This window comes from Astyanax mexicanus, chromosome 13 (assembly GCF_023375975.1).
Source record: "Astyanax mexicanus isolate ESR-SI-001 chromosome 13, AstMex3_surface, whole genome shotgun sequence".
In the NCBI taxonomy this organism is placed as follows: Eukaryota; Metazoa; Chordata; class Actinopteri; order Characiformes; family Acestrorhamphidae; genus Astyanax; species Astyanax mexicanus.
This window is the reverse complement of record NC_064420.1, coordinates 50,910,238-50,928,263: the sequence shown is the minus strand read 5'-3', so window position 1 is coordinate 50,928,263 and position 18,026 is coordinate 50,910,238. Positions and strand designations below refer to the sequence as shown.

General features: G+C 40.0%; 1 protein-coding gene across 3 annotated transcripts in view; it reads right to left on the bottom strand.

Moving 5' to 3' along the window:
* The window catches only part of LOC103042003 (cadherin-4), a 626,601-nt gene that overhangs the window by 49,246 nt on the left and 559,329 nt on the right, over positions 1 to 18,026 (bottom strand). For all 3 annotated transcript variants that reach the window (XM_049463121.1, XM_049463120.1, XM_049463122.1), the window contains 3 exons: positions 16,448 to 16,620; positions 12,334 to 12,471; positions 7,431 to 7,616 (listed from right to left, as the gene is read on the bottom strand). In XM_049463121.1, coding sequence (XP_049319078.1) covers positions 7,431 to 7,616; positions 12,334 to 12,471; positions 16,448 to 16,620 — 497 coding nt within the window. The remainder of the gene's footprint in view (positions 1 to 7,430; positions 7,617 to 12,333; positions 12,472 to 16,447; positions 16,621 to 18,026) is intronic.

Below are 18,026 nucleotides of genomic sequence, written 5' to 3'. Positions count from 1 at the left end.
TATTTTATATCTGAATATATTGAACTCATACACAGAATAATTTTATATTTGTTAAATTAATACTGATTCCACCAAAAAAACAAACAAACTTATTTTGTACCAGAAAACAAACATATGTACACACACTCGTACCTGCAAACACACACACACTCCTCTCCTCTATCTCACCCTTTCTTTTGTTTGTGGTAGTTTCTGATTCTCACCGCTGGTTTGGTTCCCCTCTGTTTCCCCAGGGGGCGCTGCTGTTACTGCAGTGTGTGTTGATGACGTCTCTGGGGTTTTGTTCCACTGTACTACACTGAGTTTGAGCGAGAGAAGGATGAGAGGAGGGTGGAGAGGAGGAGGACGATCGGGTCGTGTAAAAATAATGAACAGAGGAAGAAGAAGAGAAGAAGAGAACAGGAGGAAAAGGCCGCTGGTGAAAGTTTAGAGCTCCAGGGAATCCGGCTGATCGTTACTGCCATTTTAAAATGTTAGTGTTAGGAACTATTGGCAGGAGAGTGTGTGCTCCAGCGGCTGTGTGTGTGTGTGTGTGTGTTTGTGTGTGTGTGTGTGTGTGTGTGTGTGTGTGTGGTAGGTGTTCTAATAAGAACTGCCAACATCTTGAAATTCTTACACTCTCACTCTCTACTTTCCTCCAAAACTAATGTTTTATTACCTTTTATTTTGCGTATAATTTAATGCAGTTTTTGCACTAAAATACATTTAGTTCTATTTTATTAATGGTACATTTTTAATGAAGGAAGTTGTTGGGGGCTTTACAAAAAGATAATCTCCAAAAAGTAATGTATAAATGAACAGTTTCTGCTCTTTCAATTGAGTTAGATTGGTATACATTAACCGTAATTTCACTACAGTGCAGTTTCTACTCTTTTAATTGGGTTCCATTGTGATACAGTACTTGTAATTTCATTATTAGTACAGTTTCTGTTCCAATAATAGAGTTAGATTAAGATACAGTAACCATAATTTCACTATACTACAGTTTCTGCTCTTTTAATTAAGTAAGATTTTAATACATTGATCTTTATTTCACTATAGTACAGTTTTTACTCTTTCAATTGAGTTAAATTAGAATACTGTAACCATAAATCACTATAGTACAATGTCTGCTCTTTTAATTGAGTTAGATTAGGATACAGAACTCTTTTTATATGCATGTCATGGTTTATCTGCTGTGTAAGTTTAGATGATTGGGGTATTATGCTGCATTTTTAACGCACAGTGGCGTATCCCATTCATTTTCATTGTGAAGCGCCGCCTCCATCAGATGCAGTCTTGTGGTACGATGTGTAGAGTCTGGGGGACGCGATGCGATGAAAAGTTGAGCCGAGGTGAACTTTATGCAAATGAATGAATCCAGCACAATGCGTATGTCCAATCAGAGAGCAGGTGTTTGGTTGATACAGGTCCTCAGCACACCGTATAAAAACATTTCAGTTCTAATTTCAAGAACTTTCAGAGAAGCATCAGTTTCAGGCTTCACTGTCCTTTATGATCAATCCCTGCTGATTTACAGAGACTCTGATCAGAGTAATACAGTGAGGAGAAAGGTTCTCGATATTGTTGAGGTCTCTGGTGGGTTTTAAAAATACAGTACAGGCCAAATGTTTGGACACACCTTCTCTTTTTCAATGCATTTTCTTTATTTTCATGACTATTTACATTGTAGATTCTCACTGAAGCATCAAAACTATGAATGAACACATGTGGAGTTTTATGTACTTAATAAAAAATGATCTGTCCTCCACAGTCACCGGACCTGAACCCAATCCAGATCCAGGTTTGGGGTGAGCTGGAGCACAGAGTGAAGAAGACAAAGGAGCAACAAGTGCTAATAAACACCTCTGGGAACTCCTTCCTTCCTTCAAGACTGTTGGAAAACTTTTCATTTCAGGTGGCCACCTCTTGAAGAAGCTCATTGAGAGAACGATGCCAAGAGTGTGTAAAGCAGTAATCAGAGCAAAGGGGGGCTTTTATTTTGAAGAAACTAGAATATAAAACATGTTTTTTTTTTTAGTTATTTCACCTTTTTTTGTTAAGTACATAAAACTCCACATGTGTTCATTCATAGTTTTGATGCTTCAGTGAGAATCTACAATGTTAATAATCATGAAAATAAAGAAAACGCACTGAAAAAGAGAAGGTGTGTCCAAACTTTTGGCCTGTCCTGTATTGATATATAATTGAATTGGTAAAGTTTGCTTTTGTTAGCCAATATGTTGCTCATTAGACAGTGTAATAAAGCCCAATCAAACATTTAAATTTGTAAATACACAACTATATTTATTAGTTTATAGGAAATAATAATAGCTTGTATAAAAGCATTTCCCATATATTAAATTGATTTAATTGGATGATGCAGGGAACGCCTTTGTAATGCCCACATGCGAGCAGTCGGAGGGGGGCAGTGTGATCTGTGTTGATGTGATGGAGCAGAGTAAATGCAGCGTTAGACTGTAAGAGTTTGAGGAGCTCTGGTTTAAGGTGGAGCTGGTAGATATATGGTGTTGGTTGGAGTGTGGAGGGTGAGACAGCAGGAGTTTACAGCACAGCTGCTCGGCCTCCTGATTACAGCAGCTTCCTGAAACAGCCGTCCTGAAACAGCACTAATGATCCACAAATCCAGAGGTAGAAACTGTAGGACTGAAACACCAAACCCAATTTAAAACCTTCCACCAGGTTCCTCCCCCTCCACTGTACGAGGTGATGCAGCAGCAGCAGCAGCTCCGAGAGATTCACCTCCATCTCTCTCTCTCTCTCTCTCTCTCTCTCTCTCCATCTCTCTCCATCTCTCTCTCTCTCTCCATCTCTCTCCATCTCTCTCTCTCTCTCTCTCTCTCTGTCTCTCTCTCTCTTTCATTCTCTCATTCTCTCTCTCTCTCTCTCTCTCTCTCTCTCTCTTTCATTCTCTCATTCTCTCTCTCTCTCTCTCTCTCTCTCTTTCATTCTCTCAGTCTCTCTGTCTCTCTCATTCTCTCTCTCTCTGTCTCTCTCTCTCTCTGTCTCTCTCTCTCTCTGTCTCTCTCTCTCTCTCTCTCTCTCTCTCTCTTTCATTCTCTCAGTCTCTCTGTCTCTCTCATTCTCTCTCTCTGTCTCTCTCTCTCTCTGTCTCTCTCTCTCTCTCTCTCTCTCTCTTTCATTCTCTCAGTCTCTCTGTCTCTCTCTCTCTCTGTCTCTCTCTCTCTTTCATTCTCTCAGTCTCTCTGTCTCTCTCATTCTCTCTCTCTCTCTGTCTCTCTCTCTCTCTCTCTCTGTCTCTCTCTCTCTTTCATTCTCTCAGTCTCTCTGTCTCTCTCATTCTCTCTCTCTCTCTGTCTCTCTCTCTCTCTCTCTCTGTCTCTCTCTCTCTCTCTCTCTCTCTCTCTCTCTCTCATTCTCTCTCTCTCTCTCTGTCTCTCTGTCTCTCTCTCTGTCTCTCTCTCTCTCTCTCTCTCTCTGTCTCTCTCTCTCTCCGGGTTTAGAGGAGAGCAGATAAACTCTTCTGAACAGGAAGTGATGGCGCTGCTGTGAAATATCCATTTACTCAGGGAAAAAACATGATGGGTGAATAAAAAGCAACACGGCTGCAAATGAGAAATCGATATTCAATTTGTTGCCGGGGTCTTTAGCTCCCCGAGAGCGGGGCTGCGAGTGTGTGTGAGTGTGTGAGTGTGCGCGAGAGTGTGTTTATGATGGAGCTACAGCGAGAATGGGGATTATAAAATATAAACACACACATAAAAAAGGAGCTGAAACAGGTTTACACTGCTGTCGGAAAATAGAAATGTTACGTTGATTTTTGTTCATTTGTTTTAAGCTTTAAGGACCAGTATGATGCAGATTTGTGATCTTAAGATATTTAGAAAACATACTAAATCAGCTCTGGCATTTCATTTTCTTTTTTAATTGTCTACTGCAAAGCAAAAATCTGTTTGTTTTAGAATCTGAGACTATAAAAGAGCATTTTAGGTCATTTTAACCTTTGAGTCTTGTATGAATGTGTAATTTCGTATCATATGCAATAATATTGCCAAAATTTCAATATTGTGATATCTCAATATTCTCAAAAGCAGAGTTTAGACTCTCTGCCCGAGCCCAAACCCGACCTGATGCCGGACTCGAACGTCAGGTGAGCTAACTTTGGCCCAATGTGAAGGAAAGTGAAAGGTATGGAGCTACAGCCTGATAAAATGTTTTTAAAAAGCTCAGTTTTAATGCTCTAATTACTACAAAAAAATTGATGGGTTTAAATCAGGCTCAGGCTCATTATGACAGTTTATGGGGCGGATCGGACTGGATTTTTTGGGCCCAAGCTCTAAGCTCTTGCCTATATTGTATTTATTTGACTATTCATTTTAATAGTTTTTTTTCTTGGTAAGTTGCTATTTTCGAAACAGACAAACATTTATAGATTATTTTTGTTTCTACCCAATGTATAAAGGTCATATTAACACTAAATAAAACTTGAATATTTATTTAGCTAATGTTGTATATGCTTGAAATTAAAAATATCAATGTTTTGTAACATCTTCAATAATATTGTTATTGCAAAAATACCCTAAAATATTGTGATACACATCACGTTCATCTAGAGTCTTGCATTTATACTTAGTGCAGTGAGTATTTGAGTTAAAGGTTAAAAGTTAAAAGTTATCCTGACTGGTGCAATCCACCAAAGTCATTAAGGTTTGTATCTCCGGACAGAAAGTTCAGTGAAATTACTGTATGCAGTGCATTTTGGTGCCTCCACTGTGTTAGGTCATCTGGTAATGTGAGAGTAACTTTATATTAAGCTGTAAACATGTTATAAAAATTTTATCAAATCTAAAATAGGCCATGTTTTAGGCTAATTCTGAACAGCCTAAGCCATACCGGTCAAGTCTCCCGTTTTGGTCGGGAAACTACCGTATTTTACCCTTCAACCCGCCGTCCTCCCGTATTACTATTTTTCCTTAAATTTCCTGTATTATAATATAAAAAAAACATTATTAATGAGAAGACATTAAACTAGCTGCTGTGTGATAGGGAAATCTCTTAACGCCAATCATGGTCCCGGTTCAAGGAGGAAGTTCCGCCTTTTAAGAGAAACAGCCAATCAGCTTGCTGGTTTTGCGGAGGAGAGTCAGTGGGCTAGTGGGCTAGCAGGGAAGCCCCTTAGGACTAATATTTATTAATATTTCTTTAAAAAAATGTGTTTTAGTGTGTCATAAAAGATAAAAGAACAAATGAAGAAACTAGTAAATGGTTTACGTTATTACACTGTTACATAAAACTGTTTTGATATTTTATTAAGGATATTTTCCGTATCCTTAACCCTGCGTTCACAATGGAAAGTGACAAAGCGACAGGCGACTATTCATTTCCTATAGCTGGGAACAATTTGTTGCCACAACATGCAAGAAGAGACAAGCGACGAGCGACACGGAGCTGAATTTTTGCTCAAATTTATGCAAATGAATTATGTTGCAGTGAAGCGACATTCTAACCCAATTGGCTTCTAGCTTTTCTTTGAACCAATCACATACAAGGCGGTCCGACGTAGTCAAGCTTTTGCTCTCTGATTTTCTAGTTTCTTTCCCTGTTCATTTTGTTGAACGGGGTGGACCCACGTTGATCTGCGGGAACGGCTGTGTTTCCAGTGGCCAAGCCATTCCTTTTTTGTGCCTTTTTTCTTGTCGGAGGCTGGACCATGATACACGCGCGCATTGAGCTTGACACGCCCACAAGCAACAAACGCTGGGCGACAAAAGCGACTCGTTGCGTTCCAGTGTGAACACAGGGTTAGTAAAAGCTGCACATGTAGGAATGTCCACAGCTTTTCTGTGCAACAAAAGTAGACCTACCAGATTTTGATTGTGTAATTGTAGTTTGTAAGTGGTTCACAGGTGGTTATTTCAGATTTCTAGTAAACCTGTCTTAAAATGTAAGGGATACTGAACCCCGGATGGGCTAGTGGGAAAATTTCCCTTATAGTTTAATCCAAAACTGGCCAGGTATGGGCTAAGCTAATGTGAACTAAAAGCAGCTATGTGCAGACATGCTGTGTGACGTCAGCGTTTTCAGGAAGCTTCGTTTTCTTCTTTCACACGGCTCTACTGGTATCAGAGTTTTCAATAATCTATATTCTGGAAGGCGTTTTTCAAAAAAGCTTTTGTGGACGGAAGGCCAAAACTGAGACAAAATCCTGCAGTTTTTAATATATCTGGATTTTTGTGGACGAGGCCTCAGATTCTTATATTCGACCATGTTTTCAGCTTTAACACATCAACTGCAAGAACCGGCTATCCACTCACTGCCTCATATATATATATACACACACACACACACACACACCACATTCTGCTACAGGAGCCGCTGGAAGCAGATGATCAGTGTTGGTTTTAATGTTGTGGCTGATCTGTATCTGAGTCTCTGTGCTGAGAACAGATCTGTATGGGGAGCAGCTGTACGGATTAGAGTCCGGATTCTCAGGCCGGAGGGATTTTCTCCTCTCAGATACTGCAGGGATTTCCTGGAGTTCCCTCGGCTCTGGAGGACTCTGGACTCTCCACTCCTGGACTCGTTTAAAGAAGCCGTCTGGAGCTCGAGGGCTGCCTGGACTGCACTGATCCTCGAGGACCTTCTGCCCTGCACATTTTAGTGTTTTCCTGCCCTGCTCAAACAGCACTTTTAGCTCAGGGAGTGCTGGTTAACCCCCTGGAGCTCATGCTTCAGTTATTAATCTGACAACACCACATTAAATTAAAGCTATATGAAGACACAAAGTCTATCAGAATTACTGTAGTCAAAATTATGATTATGATCAAACATGGAACTAAAAATTATTAGTTTATTAGTAAGAAAAGAAAAATGATTATTACTAAGATGATGTTTATTCAAGGAAGTTTATGGGATTTCTTTGACAGTTAACTTGCGACTTGCAAGCTGTCTGAGAGGAGAGCTGACAAAACCAGAAAATAAGGCATTTAAAAGCTGGGAGACATTTAAAATATTTAAAATTAGCTGATATTTCATGAATTATCATGTAATTTCTGTGGTGTTTAGACGCTTTGAGGAACTTTACAACATGATGGGTTGAGTGTAGAGTGTAGAGTCGACGCACTTATGAATTGAGTGAATTGGTTCAGGAATTGAGTGCAAATTAGAATCAATGATTCTAAACATGGGTTTAGAAGCCCATATGTTGATATGAGGCTCTAAACTGGTGTAAACATAAACACAGCCGCGGGGAAACTCAGAGACGACACAGAGCTCTCCTCAGACACTGGATTATACTTCTGAACCTGGGTTTGTGCTGAAATTTGCAACCTATGAACATTATAAAGCACCCCCTACACTTCCTGTAATGTACTACAGTCATAAAATAAACTTTATAGAGAATTATAGATCACGTAAAAAGTGAATAATGTTTCAGGGTGAAGTGTGTGTGTGTGTATTTTTTTTTGTACCTTGACCACAGTCACCATGCCGTCGTTGGTCTCCGGGTTGGTTCTGATGGTGAAGTGTCGGCCGTTGTCTCCGCTCACTATTCTGTACACAGCGTTCCAGTTGGGCGTCCGAGGCTCATCTTTATCCATCACCGTCAGATTAGCCACCACCACGTTCACACTGTTCTCCAGCACCTCTCCGGAAAACTGCAGAAAACAACATATATTTACACTATATTCAACAGAATTCACTCCTTCATTAACATTACTAATATAAGTTAATATATACACACATATATACAGTACATATATTACTGCAGAGACGTGTGCAGTGTTATATAAATGTAGAACGGGGTTTTATGGGAAGAAGCTCCTGTGGATGGAATGTATAGATGTCCCAATACTTCTGTCCTCATAGTGTACGAATGCAGCATGAGGAAAGAAGGAGGGGGTCAGTTCATCACTCAATCCTTTTTAACCTTGTTTCTCTCTCTCCATCTCTCTCTCTCATACGCTCACACACTCCTGTCAGCTCCAGTTCACCGTAATGGCTTCATTATCCACTGTAATGCAATCACAATCCCCCCACAGAAACACACACACACACTAAACACACACAACACAATAAACACACACTGCTGATGTTTCTGTGCTGCTTAATCACCTATTTTTACTCTTTCAGCATCGTTCTAATCTCTCTCACCCACTCTCTCAAAACAGAGAGAGAGAGAGAGATGGAGAGAATGGGTAAAAGAAAGAGAGACAGAGTGAGAGAGAAAGAGAGAGAGTAGATGGGGGAGAGAGGTACAGAGAGAAAGAGAGAGAAGGAGAGGGTGAAGAAGAGAGAGATACAGAGAGGAAGAGTGCGAGAGGGAAAGATGGAGAGAAAGAGAGGGGGATAAGAGAGAATAAGAGGAAGAGAGAGAGAGAGAGAGAGCAGAATTAGAGAGAAATAAATGATAAAGTGGTTGAAGATGCTCTCTCTCCTCTGTCTCACACCCACCCTCCCTCTCTCTCTTTTCCTCTCTCTCTCTTTTCTTCTCTCTCTCTCTCTCTCTCTGAACACTCACACATGTGCTTTGTCCTGATAAGCGAGAGAGAGAATGACATTTGTTTGTGTGTGATGATCTGTTTACCCTACACACACACACACACACACACCACACACACACTCACACACACACACACACTCACACACACACACACACACTCACACACACACTCACACACACACTCACACACACACACACACACACACACACTAAAATGCTGAACACACAGAGGGAGGGAGCTACACGCAGAGAGAACAATAAAACAAAATATATATAGTAATAATTATATTAAAGAGAGCAAGAGAGAAAAAGGAGGGATGGACAAGACAGATATGTAGAGGGATGGAGAGATAGACACACAAAAAGAAAAAGAGACAATTTAGCTCTGATTACCAGAACCCTGCTCTTTTCAAGCTCTCTCACACACACACACACACACACACACACACACACACACACTACACAGTACCAGTCAAAAGTTTGGACACCCTTCTCATTCAGTGTTTTACTTTATATAATGTATTTTCTACAGTGTATATGTATAGTATAGTATATGTATAGATGTCCCAATAATATCTTCACTCCTGTAACTCTGTCCTTCTATTAATATATATCTACATCCATCCCTTTATCTCAGTTGTCTTTCTCTATCAGTCTACCTCACATATTTCCATTCTTCTATCTCTGTATTTCTTATACTTCATTAATCTACTTTTATCCCTCTCAGTCCTTATATTTAAGTATATTAATTTATTTGTGGATGATATATCATCTCAGAAATAATTACGATAAACAATATAATTGTGATTTTAAGACCATTTAAATGCCATTGACATCACAACAATAGAATATCATAACAAAGCAATCATATCATTTCAAACAACAAACTGTAATTAATCACAGTTTGGGGGAAATCTATATTTTTTCTTCAGCTACTGCAGAACTCCACTCTGTGTGTATGGAGTCAGAGTTATTAAAGCACTGATTAAAACTCTGTGTTATATACAGCTCTGGAAAAAAAAATATGAGTTTCTTTGATTTTACCAAATTAAAATCCTCTGGAATATAACCAAGAGGAAGATGGATGATCACAAACCATCAAACCACCAAACTGAACTGCTTGAATTTTTACACCAGGAGTAAAGCAGCATAAAGTTATCCAAAAGCAGTGTGTAAAACTGGTGGAGGAGAACATGATGCCAAGATGCATGAAAAAAAACTGTGATTAAAAACCAACCAGGGTTATTCCACCAAATATTGATTATTTCTGAACTCTTAAAACTTTATGAATATGAACTTGTTTTCTTTGTATTATTTGAGGTCTGAAAGCTCTGCATCTTTTTTGTTATTTCAGACATTTCTCATTTTCTGTAAATAAATGCTCTAAATGAGAATATTTTTATTTGGAATTTGGGAGAAATGTTGTCTGTAGTTTATAGAATAAAACAACAATGTTCATTTTACTCAAACATAAACCTATAAATAGCAAAATCAGAGAAACTGATTCAGAAACTGAAGTGCGACCTTCATTTTTTTTACAGAGCTGTATGTGAAGAAACCTACAAATAAACACAATAATAAACCACATCACCATTATCACATATTACTGAGATTTACATTTATTGGACGATGAATCCGTAATGTAATTATTTTAACAGGCCTACCTATACCTCTCTATACTATCTCTCTATCTATACCTACATCTTCATACCTCTCTCTCTCTCTCTCTCTCAATTATTCTATTTCTATCCCTCCATCCTCTTCTCCATCCCTCTGTTTCTGTCAGTTTTCAGAAAAATACTGTTAGAATTTGTCCTTGTGGAGAGCAGCAAAATGTTCCCACAAATATGTTAGTGTTTTCACCACACACACACACACACACACACACACACACAGTAGCAGCTCTCTGTCATTTGCCTTTGGCCCACTGGACTAATTCAGTGTCCAGGTTGCCAGGTTTAGTCTGACAGTGTGTGACAGCTCTGGGTCCAATAAGACGAGCCCTAAACAATTTACCCGAGAGTGACCCACAGCCTGCCTGTTAGAAAAGTTCAACAAGTGTGCTGAAGTGCTTAAAGCTTCAGCTCTAACAGCCAAAACAATAAAAACACCCAGCAAAACAGCACAAGATTCAACTCTAAACTTTCAGTAATAAAGTATCACTTTACCTCCAACTCCTCTCACTTATATTATATAACAACAACAAACACTGATACACTCGGTTTCAGGGCTGATTTAGGTGAGTGTGGTAGATGTATTTACTGAGATCTGGGTAAGTTTTGGGGGGATTTTAGTCACTATGCTCTGAGTAAGTTTGGGGATTTTTGTGGGAGTTGTTTTTATGGACCTGGCAAGTGTGCTTAATGTGCTTTAGTGAGTATGGGGAGAGTTTTATAGGGGTGAATTAGGTGGATCTGGCGAGTGTGCTCATTGTACTTTGGTGATTTTAGGGGTAATTTTATAGGGGTGAATTAGGTGGATCTGGCGAGTGTGCTCATTGTACTTTGGTGATTTTAGGGGTAATTTTATAGGGGTGAATTAGGTGGATCTGGCGAGTGTGCTCATTGTACTTTGGTGATTTTAGGGGTAATTTTATAGGGGTGAATTAGGTGGATCTGGCGAGTGTGCTCATTGTACTTTGGTGATTTTAGGGGTAATTTTATAGGGGTGAATTAGGTGGATCTGGCGAGTGTGCTCATTGTACTTTGGTGATTTTAGGGGTAATTTTATAGGGGTGAATTAGGTGGATCTGGCGAGTGTGCTCATTGTACTTTGGTGATTTTAGGGGTAATTTTATAGGGGTGAATTAGGTGGATCTGGCGAGTGTGCTCATTGTACTTTGGTGATTTTAGGGGTAATTTTATAGGGGTGAATTAGGTGGATCTAGCGAGTGAGCCCACTGTGCTTTGGGGAGTTTAGGGTGAGGGTTTACAGGAGTAATTTAGATGGATCTGGCGGGTGAACTAGTGCTAATTTTATATGTGTGGTAATTTTAAAGGGGTGATTTTGATGGATCTGGTGAGCGTAATCACTACCCCCTGGGTGAGTTTGGTGAGTAATTTTATAAGGGTGGCGGTTCTGGTGGCTGTACTCACTGTAAATAAGTTTAGAGGGATTTTGTAGTGGTGATTTAGAGAGATCTGGCGAGTGTGGTCACTGTGCTTTAGTGAGTTTGGGGAGAAATTTATAGGGGGTGATTTAGATGGATCTGGCGAGTGTGCTCACTGTACTTTGTTGAGTTTGGGATTAATTTTTATAAGGGTGATTTAGATGGATCTGGCGAGTGTGCTCACTGTACTTTGTTGAGTTTGGGATAATTTTTTATAAGGTTGATTTAGATGGATCTGGCGAGTGTGCTCACTGTACTTTGTTGAGTTTGGGATAATTTTTTATAAGGTTGATTTAGATGGATCTGGCGAGTGTGCTCACTGTACTTTGTTGAGTTTGGGATTAATTTTTATAAGGGTGATTTAGATGGATCTGGCGAGTGTGCTCACTGTACTTTGTTGAGTTTGGGATAATTTTTTATAAGGTTGATTTAGATGCATCTGGCGAGTGTGCTCACTGTACTTTGTTGAGTTTGGGATTAATTTTTATAAGGGTGATTTGGATGGATCTGTCGAGTGTGCTCACTGTACTTTGTTGAGTTTGGGATTAATTTTTATAAGGGTGATTGAGATGGATCTGGCAAGTGCGGTCACTAAACTACACTACAATTTTTTAGGGGTGCTGGTTCTAGTGGCAGTACCCAATATAGATGAGTTTAGAGGGGAATATTAAGGGGGTGATTTATATGGATCTGGCGGGTGAACTTGCCATGCTCTGGATGAGTTTGTAGGGGTGATTTTCGTGGATCTGGCAGATGAACTTACTGTGCTCTGGGTGAGTTCGGGAGGGTTGTCGTTGACGTCAGCGATGGAGATGAGGGCCGTGGCCGTGTTGGACAGACCGAAGTTCAGATTTCCCTCCATATCTGTCGCCTCGACGATCACAGTGTACTGAGATACTTTCTGTAGAAACACAGAAAAAAACACACATTTTACTCAACATAGTACACACTACACACTGTACAGATAAAAGTATTGGGACACCTCCTTATTTATTAAGCCTCTTGGTAGTGATAATGGGACAGGGCCAGAAGCCAGCATGCTAACACCACAATACTGGAAGTGGATTGAGGCAGTAGCTATGTTGGATGGAGCTCCATCATTCCAGAGAACAAAGTTTCACTATTGTTTAATTCTGAGAGTCCTATTGAGTATTCTATTGAAAGTACTTTATCTTTATCTGTACAGCTGTGCAAATAAGTAAAGTGTGAGTGAATTGTAAATGCAGTCAGTACAGTTCAGTGAGTGAGGTGAGTGCGGTTGAGGTTGGAGACTCAGAGGTGTTCACTGTGGTTAAGGAGTGCTGCAGCTCAGGGGAAGAAGCTGTTAGCGTGTCGTGTTGTGCTGGTAGAGACTCAGAGGTGTTCACTGTGGTTAAGGAGTGCTGCAGCTCAGGGGAAGAAGCTGTTAGCGGGTCGTGTTGTGCTGGTAGAGACTCAGAGGTGTTCACTGTGGTTAAGGAGTGCTGCAGCTCAGGGGAAGAAGCTGTTAGCGTGTCGTGTTGTGCTGGTAGAGACTCAGAGGTGTTCACTGTGGTTAAGAAGTGCTCCAGCTCAGGGGAAGAAGCTGTTAGCGGGTCGTGTTGTGCTGGTAGAGACTCAGAGGTGTTCACTGTGGTTAAGGAGTGTACAGCTCTGGGGAAGAAGCTGTTAGCGTGACGTGTTGTGCTGGTAGAGACTCAGAGGTGTTCACTGTGGTTAAGGAGTGCTACAGCTCGGGGGAAGAAGCTGTTAGAGTGTCGTGTTGTGCTGGTAGAGACTCAAGAGGTTTTCACTGTGGTTAAGGAGTGCTATAGCCCTGGGGAAGAAGCTGTTGGCGTGTCGTGTTGTGCTGGTAGAGACTCAGAGGTTTTCACTGTGGTTAAGGAGTGCTATAGCCCTGGGGAAGAAGCTGTTAGCGTGTCGTGTTGTGCTGGTAGAGACTCAGAGGCGTTCACTGTGGATAAGGAGTGTTACAGCTGTGGGGAAGAAGCTGTTAGCGTGTCGTGTTGTGCTGGTAGAGACTCAGAGCTGTTCACTGTGGTTAAGGAGTGTTACAGCTCAGGGGAAGAAGCTGTTAGCGTGTCATGTTGTGCTGGTTTTGATGGTCTAAAGCTTCTACCAGAGAGGAGAAGAAGGTGATGGAAGAGGTCTGGAAGAGGTGATGTCCAGGATGTGAGAGGTCAGTTGTAATGAAGATGAATCCAGTTACTGTGGTCTTTTAGTAATAATATATTTAGAAATTATTTTCTGCTCATTTTTCGACTGTTTTCACTGTAAATTCAGGGATGTGTGTGAGGGAGGTTCGTTTTCCACACAGGTGCTGCCATTTAAACTGGTGAATATTCTGCCGGCTCCCACGCTTCCTTGGAATTTTCTGTTTAGGAGCGTATCTCCCAGCCTCGCTTTCATTTCAACATGAAAAATGAATGAATAAGGTGCATAGGTGCACCTTACAATAACCTGGATGATGCACGGCAGAAGGGCCTCAATAAACATATATATATATATATATATATATATATATACTACGGCTGTGAATCTTTGGGAATCCCATAATTTGATTCAGAATTGATTCTTGGGATCACGATAAATTTTTTTCCGATTCTTTCAAATCGATTGGATTTCTTTTTCTTAATCCTCCATACTTTACAACCGACACTCACCTACTGTCCCGCGGAGCTCACCTACTGTCCTACAGAGCTCAGCTACTGTCCTGCGAGCTCAGCTACTGTCCCGCAGGGCTCAGCTACTGTCCCGCGGAGCTCAGCTACTGTCCTACAGAGCTCAGCTACTGTCCCGCGACGCTCAGCTACTGTCCTGCGAGCTCAGCTACTGTCCCGCGGAGCTCAGCTACTGTCCCGCGGAAAAAAAAAAAAGATTTGTTGAAAATGAGAATCGATTCTGAATCGTTCAGTGTTAGAAACGCGATATGAGCTCAAAACGATTTTTTCCCGCACCACTACTATATATATATATATTTATGCATGTAGAATAAAGTAGAGAAGTGAAAGTAAGCGAGTGTGTGTGTAAGTTGTGATACTTTCGCGCTGCAAGACGAACTCCACCTCAGCGGTGTGGATCCTCCATGCGAGCAGTTCTGTACCTGCGGGACACACTGATCCTGACTCACACTCACACAGGACACAGAGAGAGTGAAACAGTAGTGATCTGTGTGTCCCGCGGCTCCGGGTGGGCGGAGAGACACACACTGCTGTGATAGTGGGTGGACAGAGTCATGTACCTGCACGGTGTGTGTGTGTGTGTGTGTGTGTGTAATCGCTGGGGAACACCCTGTCACGCTGATGTTGCTGTAAGTGTGGTCTAATGGGGAGAGAAGCTGATGAATAATACATCATGTCAAGATATATGTCTCGGCTTGTGTGTGTGTGTGTGTGTGTGTTAGTAGTAAGGATGCTGAGGACGGGGAAAGGGCGAGACTGTCTGAGTCTAGTCTTTTTGTTTTAATAAACTCAGCATCACGAAAATTTCTACACCCTAAAGGAACTGTGAAATTTTAATTCTATTCAGATATAATGTAAAAGTTAGGTTAAATTAATTATTTTAAATTTAGTCTGATAATGGTAATATTTATTTAAGCAATAATACACTCGAGGTTTGTGCTATAACATGTAAAATTAGCCTCGTGCCTACGACTGCAGCACCGCAGTACCAATATTACAGGTTATAGCACAAACCTCGACTGTATTATTGCTTAAATAAATATTATTGTGATTATTATACCACAGTTCTATTATCACTGTTTATTCAAATAAAAAAAAGGGTTAAAGAGGAGGAGGAAATAGGATCTGTTTGGTTATAAAAACTTCGCCAGTTAAAATAGTTCCGTTACTGCTCTGTTTGTGGCTGTGCTGTTTGGCTTGTAAGTGCTGCTGCATCATTGCTAGGTTACCTGTATGTGGCGGAGTAAGACATGGAGAGCTTCGGTTACAGTGCATTACCAGCTGATAACGGTACTCATAGAACGCTTCTAAGCCAATTACATTGCAGGGTTGGAACTAACTGTGGTATTGGACCCAGTAGTCCTTCTGGGTCCAAAAAAACATTTTTTGAGTAAATACTGATGGATAAAATAGATAATAAAAAAATAATAGCAGATAAACATGAACTAACGTTAGACATGTGCTATAAATGTGCATAAAGCCCTAGTATTGATCTGTAGAGCAGTGGAAGAACTGTATTCTCTGGAATGATAGCACTCCATCCAAAACTTATTAAATCATTTATAGTTTTATAGTCATTGAATAATTCATTGTGGATACTGAAAAATTCATACTAGATTTTAGATCAGATTTATTCATAGTAGATATGAAATATTTCATAGGAGACACATAGTTGATATTAAATAATTCAATGAACAACCCATCATGGATACCAAATAACTCATAGTGGATACTGAATCAGGGCTCCAAACAGTTTTTTTTTTCTTTTTTCTGATATTTCACTTTAACCCCCCTAATCTATTTTATTTAGGCTGATGGTATATTGAATTCTGTCCATAATGCTCTTCTAAAATAGTTCTGCTGTTAGCCAGAGAGTGGTGCAGTTTCTCTGATTAGCGCTGCCACTTTTGAAGCTCCACAGTTGACTGACTGAGCTTGTTTAGGGGCTTTCCCCCAATATACAAGCAAGCTGATTGGCTCTGAGCTGAAAGGCGGAACTTTACACACAGACGTGAACAAACTATGTGCTAAGAAGCGGGAAAACTTCCATTTGTATTTTAACCTCTTTATAAACAGCTTTTAACTGCTACCGACGCAAATTCTCAGTCCTGAAAGTGCTTTAATTCCGTCCTGTGTGATTTATATTGTTTTATAAAGTTAGTCAGGAGTCTTGCTGTATAAAAGTGTAGGTAATAAATAGTAGGTAAGTGAAGGGACCTCTCTGTCCAGTCCGGCGGCTACGGTGACGATGTCCCCGGTCTCTCTGTTGATGGTGAACATGTTGGGTATGGGGCTGTGGGGCGTCTGCTGCAGGATCCGGTAATACACCATACCGTTAGAGGTGGTAATGTCATCGGCGTCGTGAGCCGTTACCGTCATCACTGTCGTACCTGCAGAAAGAGACAGATCATTACACACCTGTATACAGATATATATACACACCTTATATTATTATTTACTATTTATTAGAAACGCTGTGGAAGAATGTATCTTAATATAATATAATTCTGATCCTTATAGAGAACGAAGTCTCTCAATTCCCCAAATACATCTCTCTCTCTCTCTCTCTCTCTCTCTCTCTCTCTCTCTCTCTCTCTCTCTCTCTCTCTCTCTCCAATTATCGGTTAAGTCTCTGTCAGTCCGCTGACAGCCCCCCCGCTCACCCCCAAACACACATAATTGTTACACCAACTTCCATTTCAAACTTCATTAAACCACAAAGAGCAACTCTACTATCACTGACAGCACCGGAGAGAGAGAGAGAGAGAGAGAGAGAGAGAGAGAAAGAGAGAAATAAGAGGTAGGAAAAAGATCCCTCTCACTCTCTCTCTCTGTATATATATATATATTCACAGCTCTGAAAAAGAAAATGAAGAGAGCACTTCAGTTTCTGAATCAGTTTCTCTGATTTTACTATTTACAGGTTTACATTTGAAAAAAAAAAGAACATTGTTGTTTTATTCTATAAACATTTCTTCCAAATTTCAAATAAAAATATTCTCATTTAAAGCATTTATTTGCAGAAAATTAGTTATAGTTTAGAAATCAATATTTGGTGGAATAACCCTGGTTGGTTTTTAATCAGTTTTTTTTTCATGCATCTTGGCATCATGTTCTCCTCCACCAGTCTTACACACTGCTTTTGAATAACTTTATGCTGCTTTATATATATATATATATATATATTTATCCTGTATTAATGAGAATATCAGAGTTGTATGTAATATTGTAATAGGGTTGTGTTAGAGAGAGAGAGAGAGTGTGTGTGTGTGTGTGTGTGTGTGTGTGTGTTAATTAGATTAGTGCAGTAATGGGGGTCTCTGTATTTAGGTGTCTGTCTCTGTGCCGGAGCAGATTAAAGCCCCTCACTCTCTCTTTAACTCAGAGAGAAATTCAGTAATTCAGCTTTGTAATTGGCTTTTCACATGCAGTGTGTGTGTGTGTGTGTGTGTGTGCGCATGTGTGAGAGAAATAAATGCTCCTGACTTTATAAAATGTTCTAATGCATATGTATATACAAAAACTTACAAAAAAAATGTATCAATATATATGAATAGTTCCATATATAATATTGATGATGTAATGTGTAATACTGTAATATGATGATCTACTGAGTTTAACTGAGAGTTTTTTTTATTGGAGAAAATAAACACAAGTGTAGCTCCATATTCCACACCTTCAACAGAGAGAGAGAGAGAGAGAAAGTCAGCATAAATAAAAGGTAATCTACCTTCTAAACTTAGTAAAAGCAAGTGTTGCTGTGTTATATCACTAAATAAAACTGCTAATGCTAATA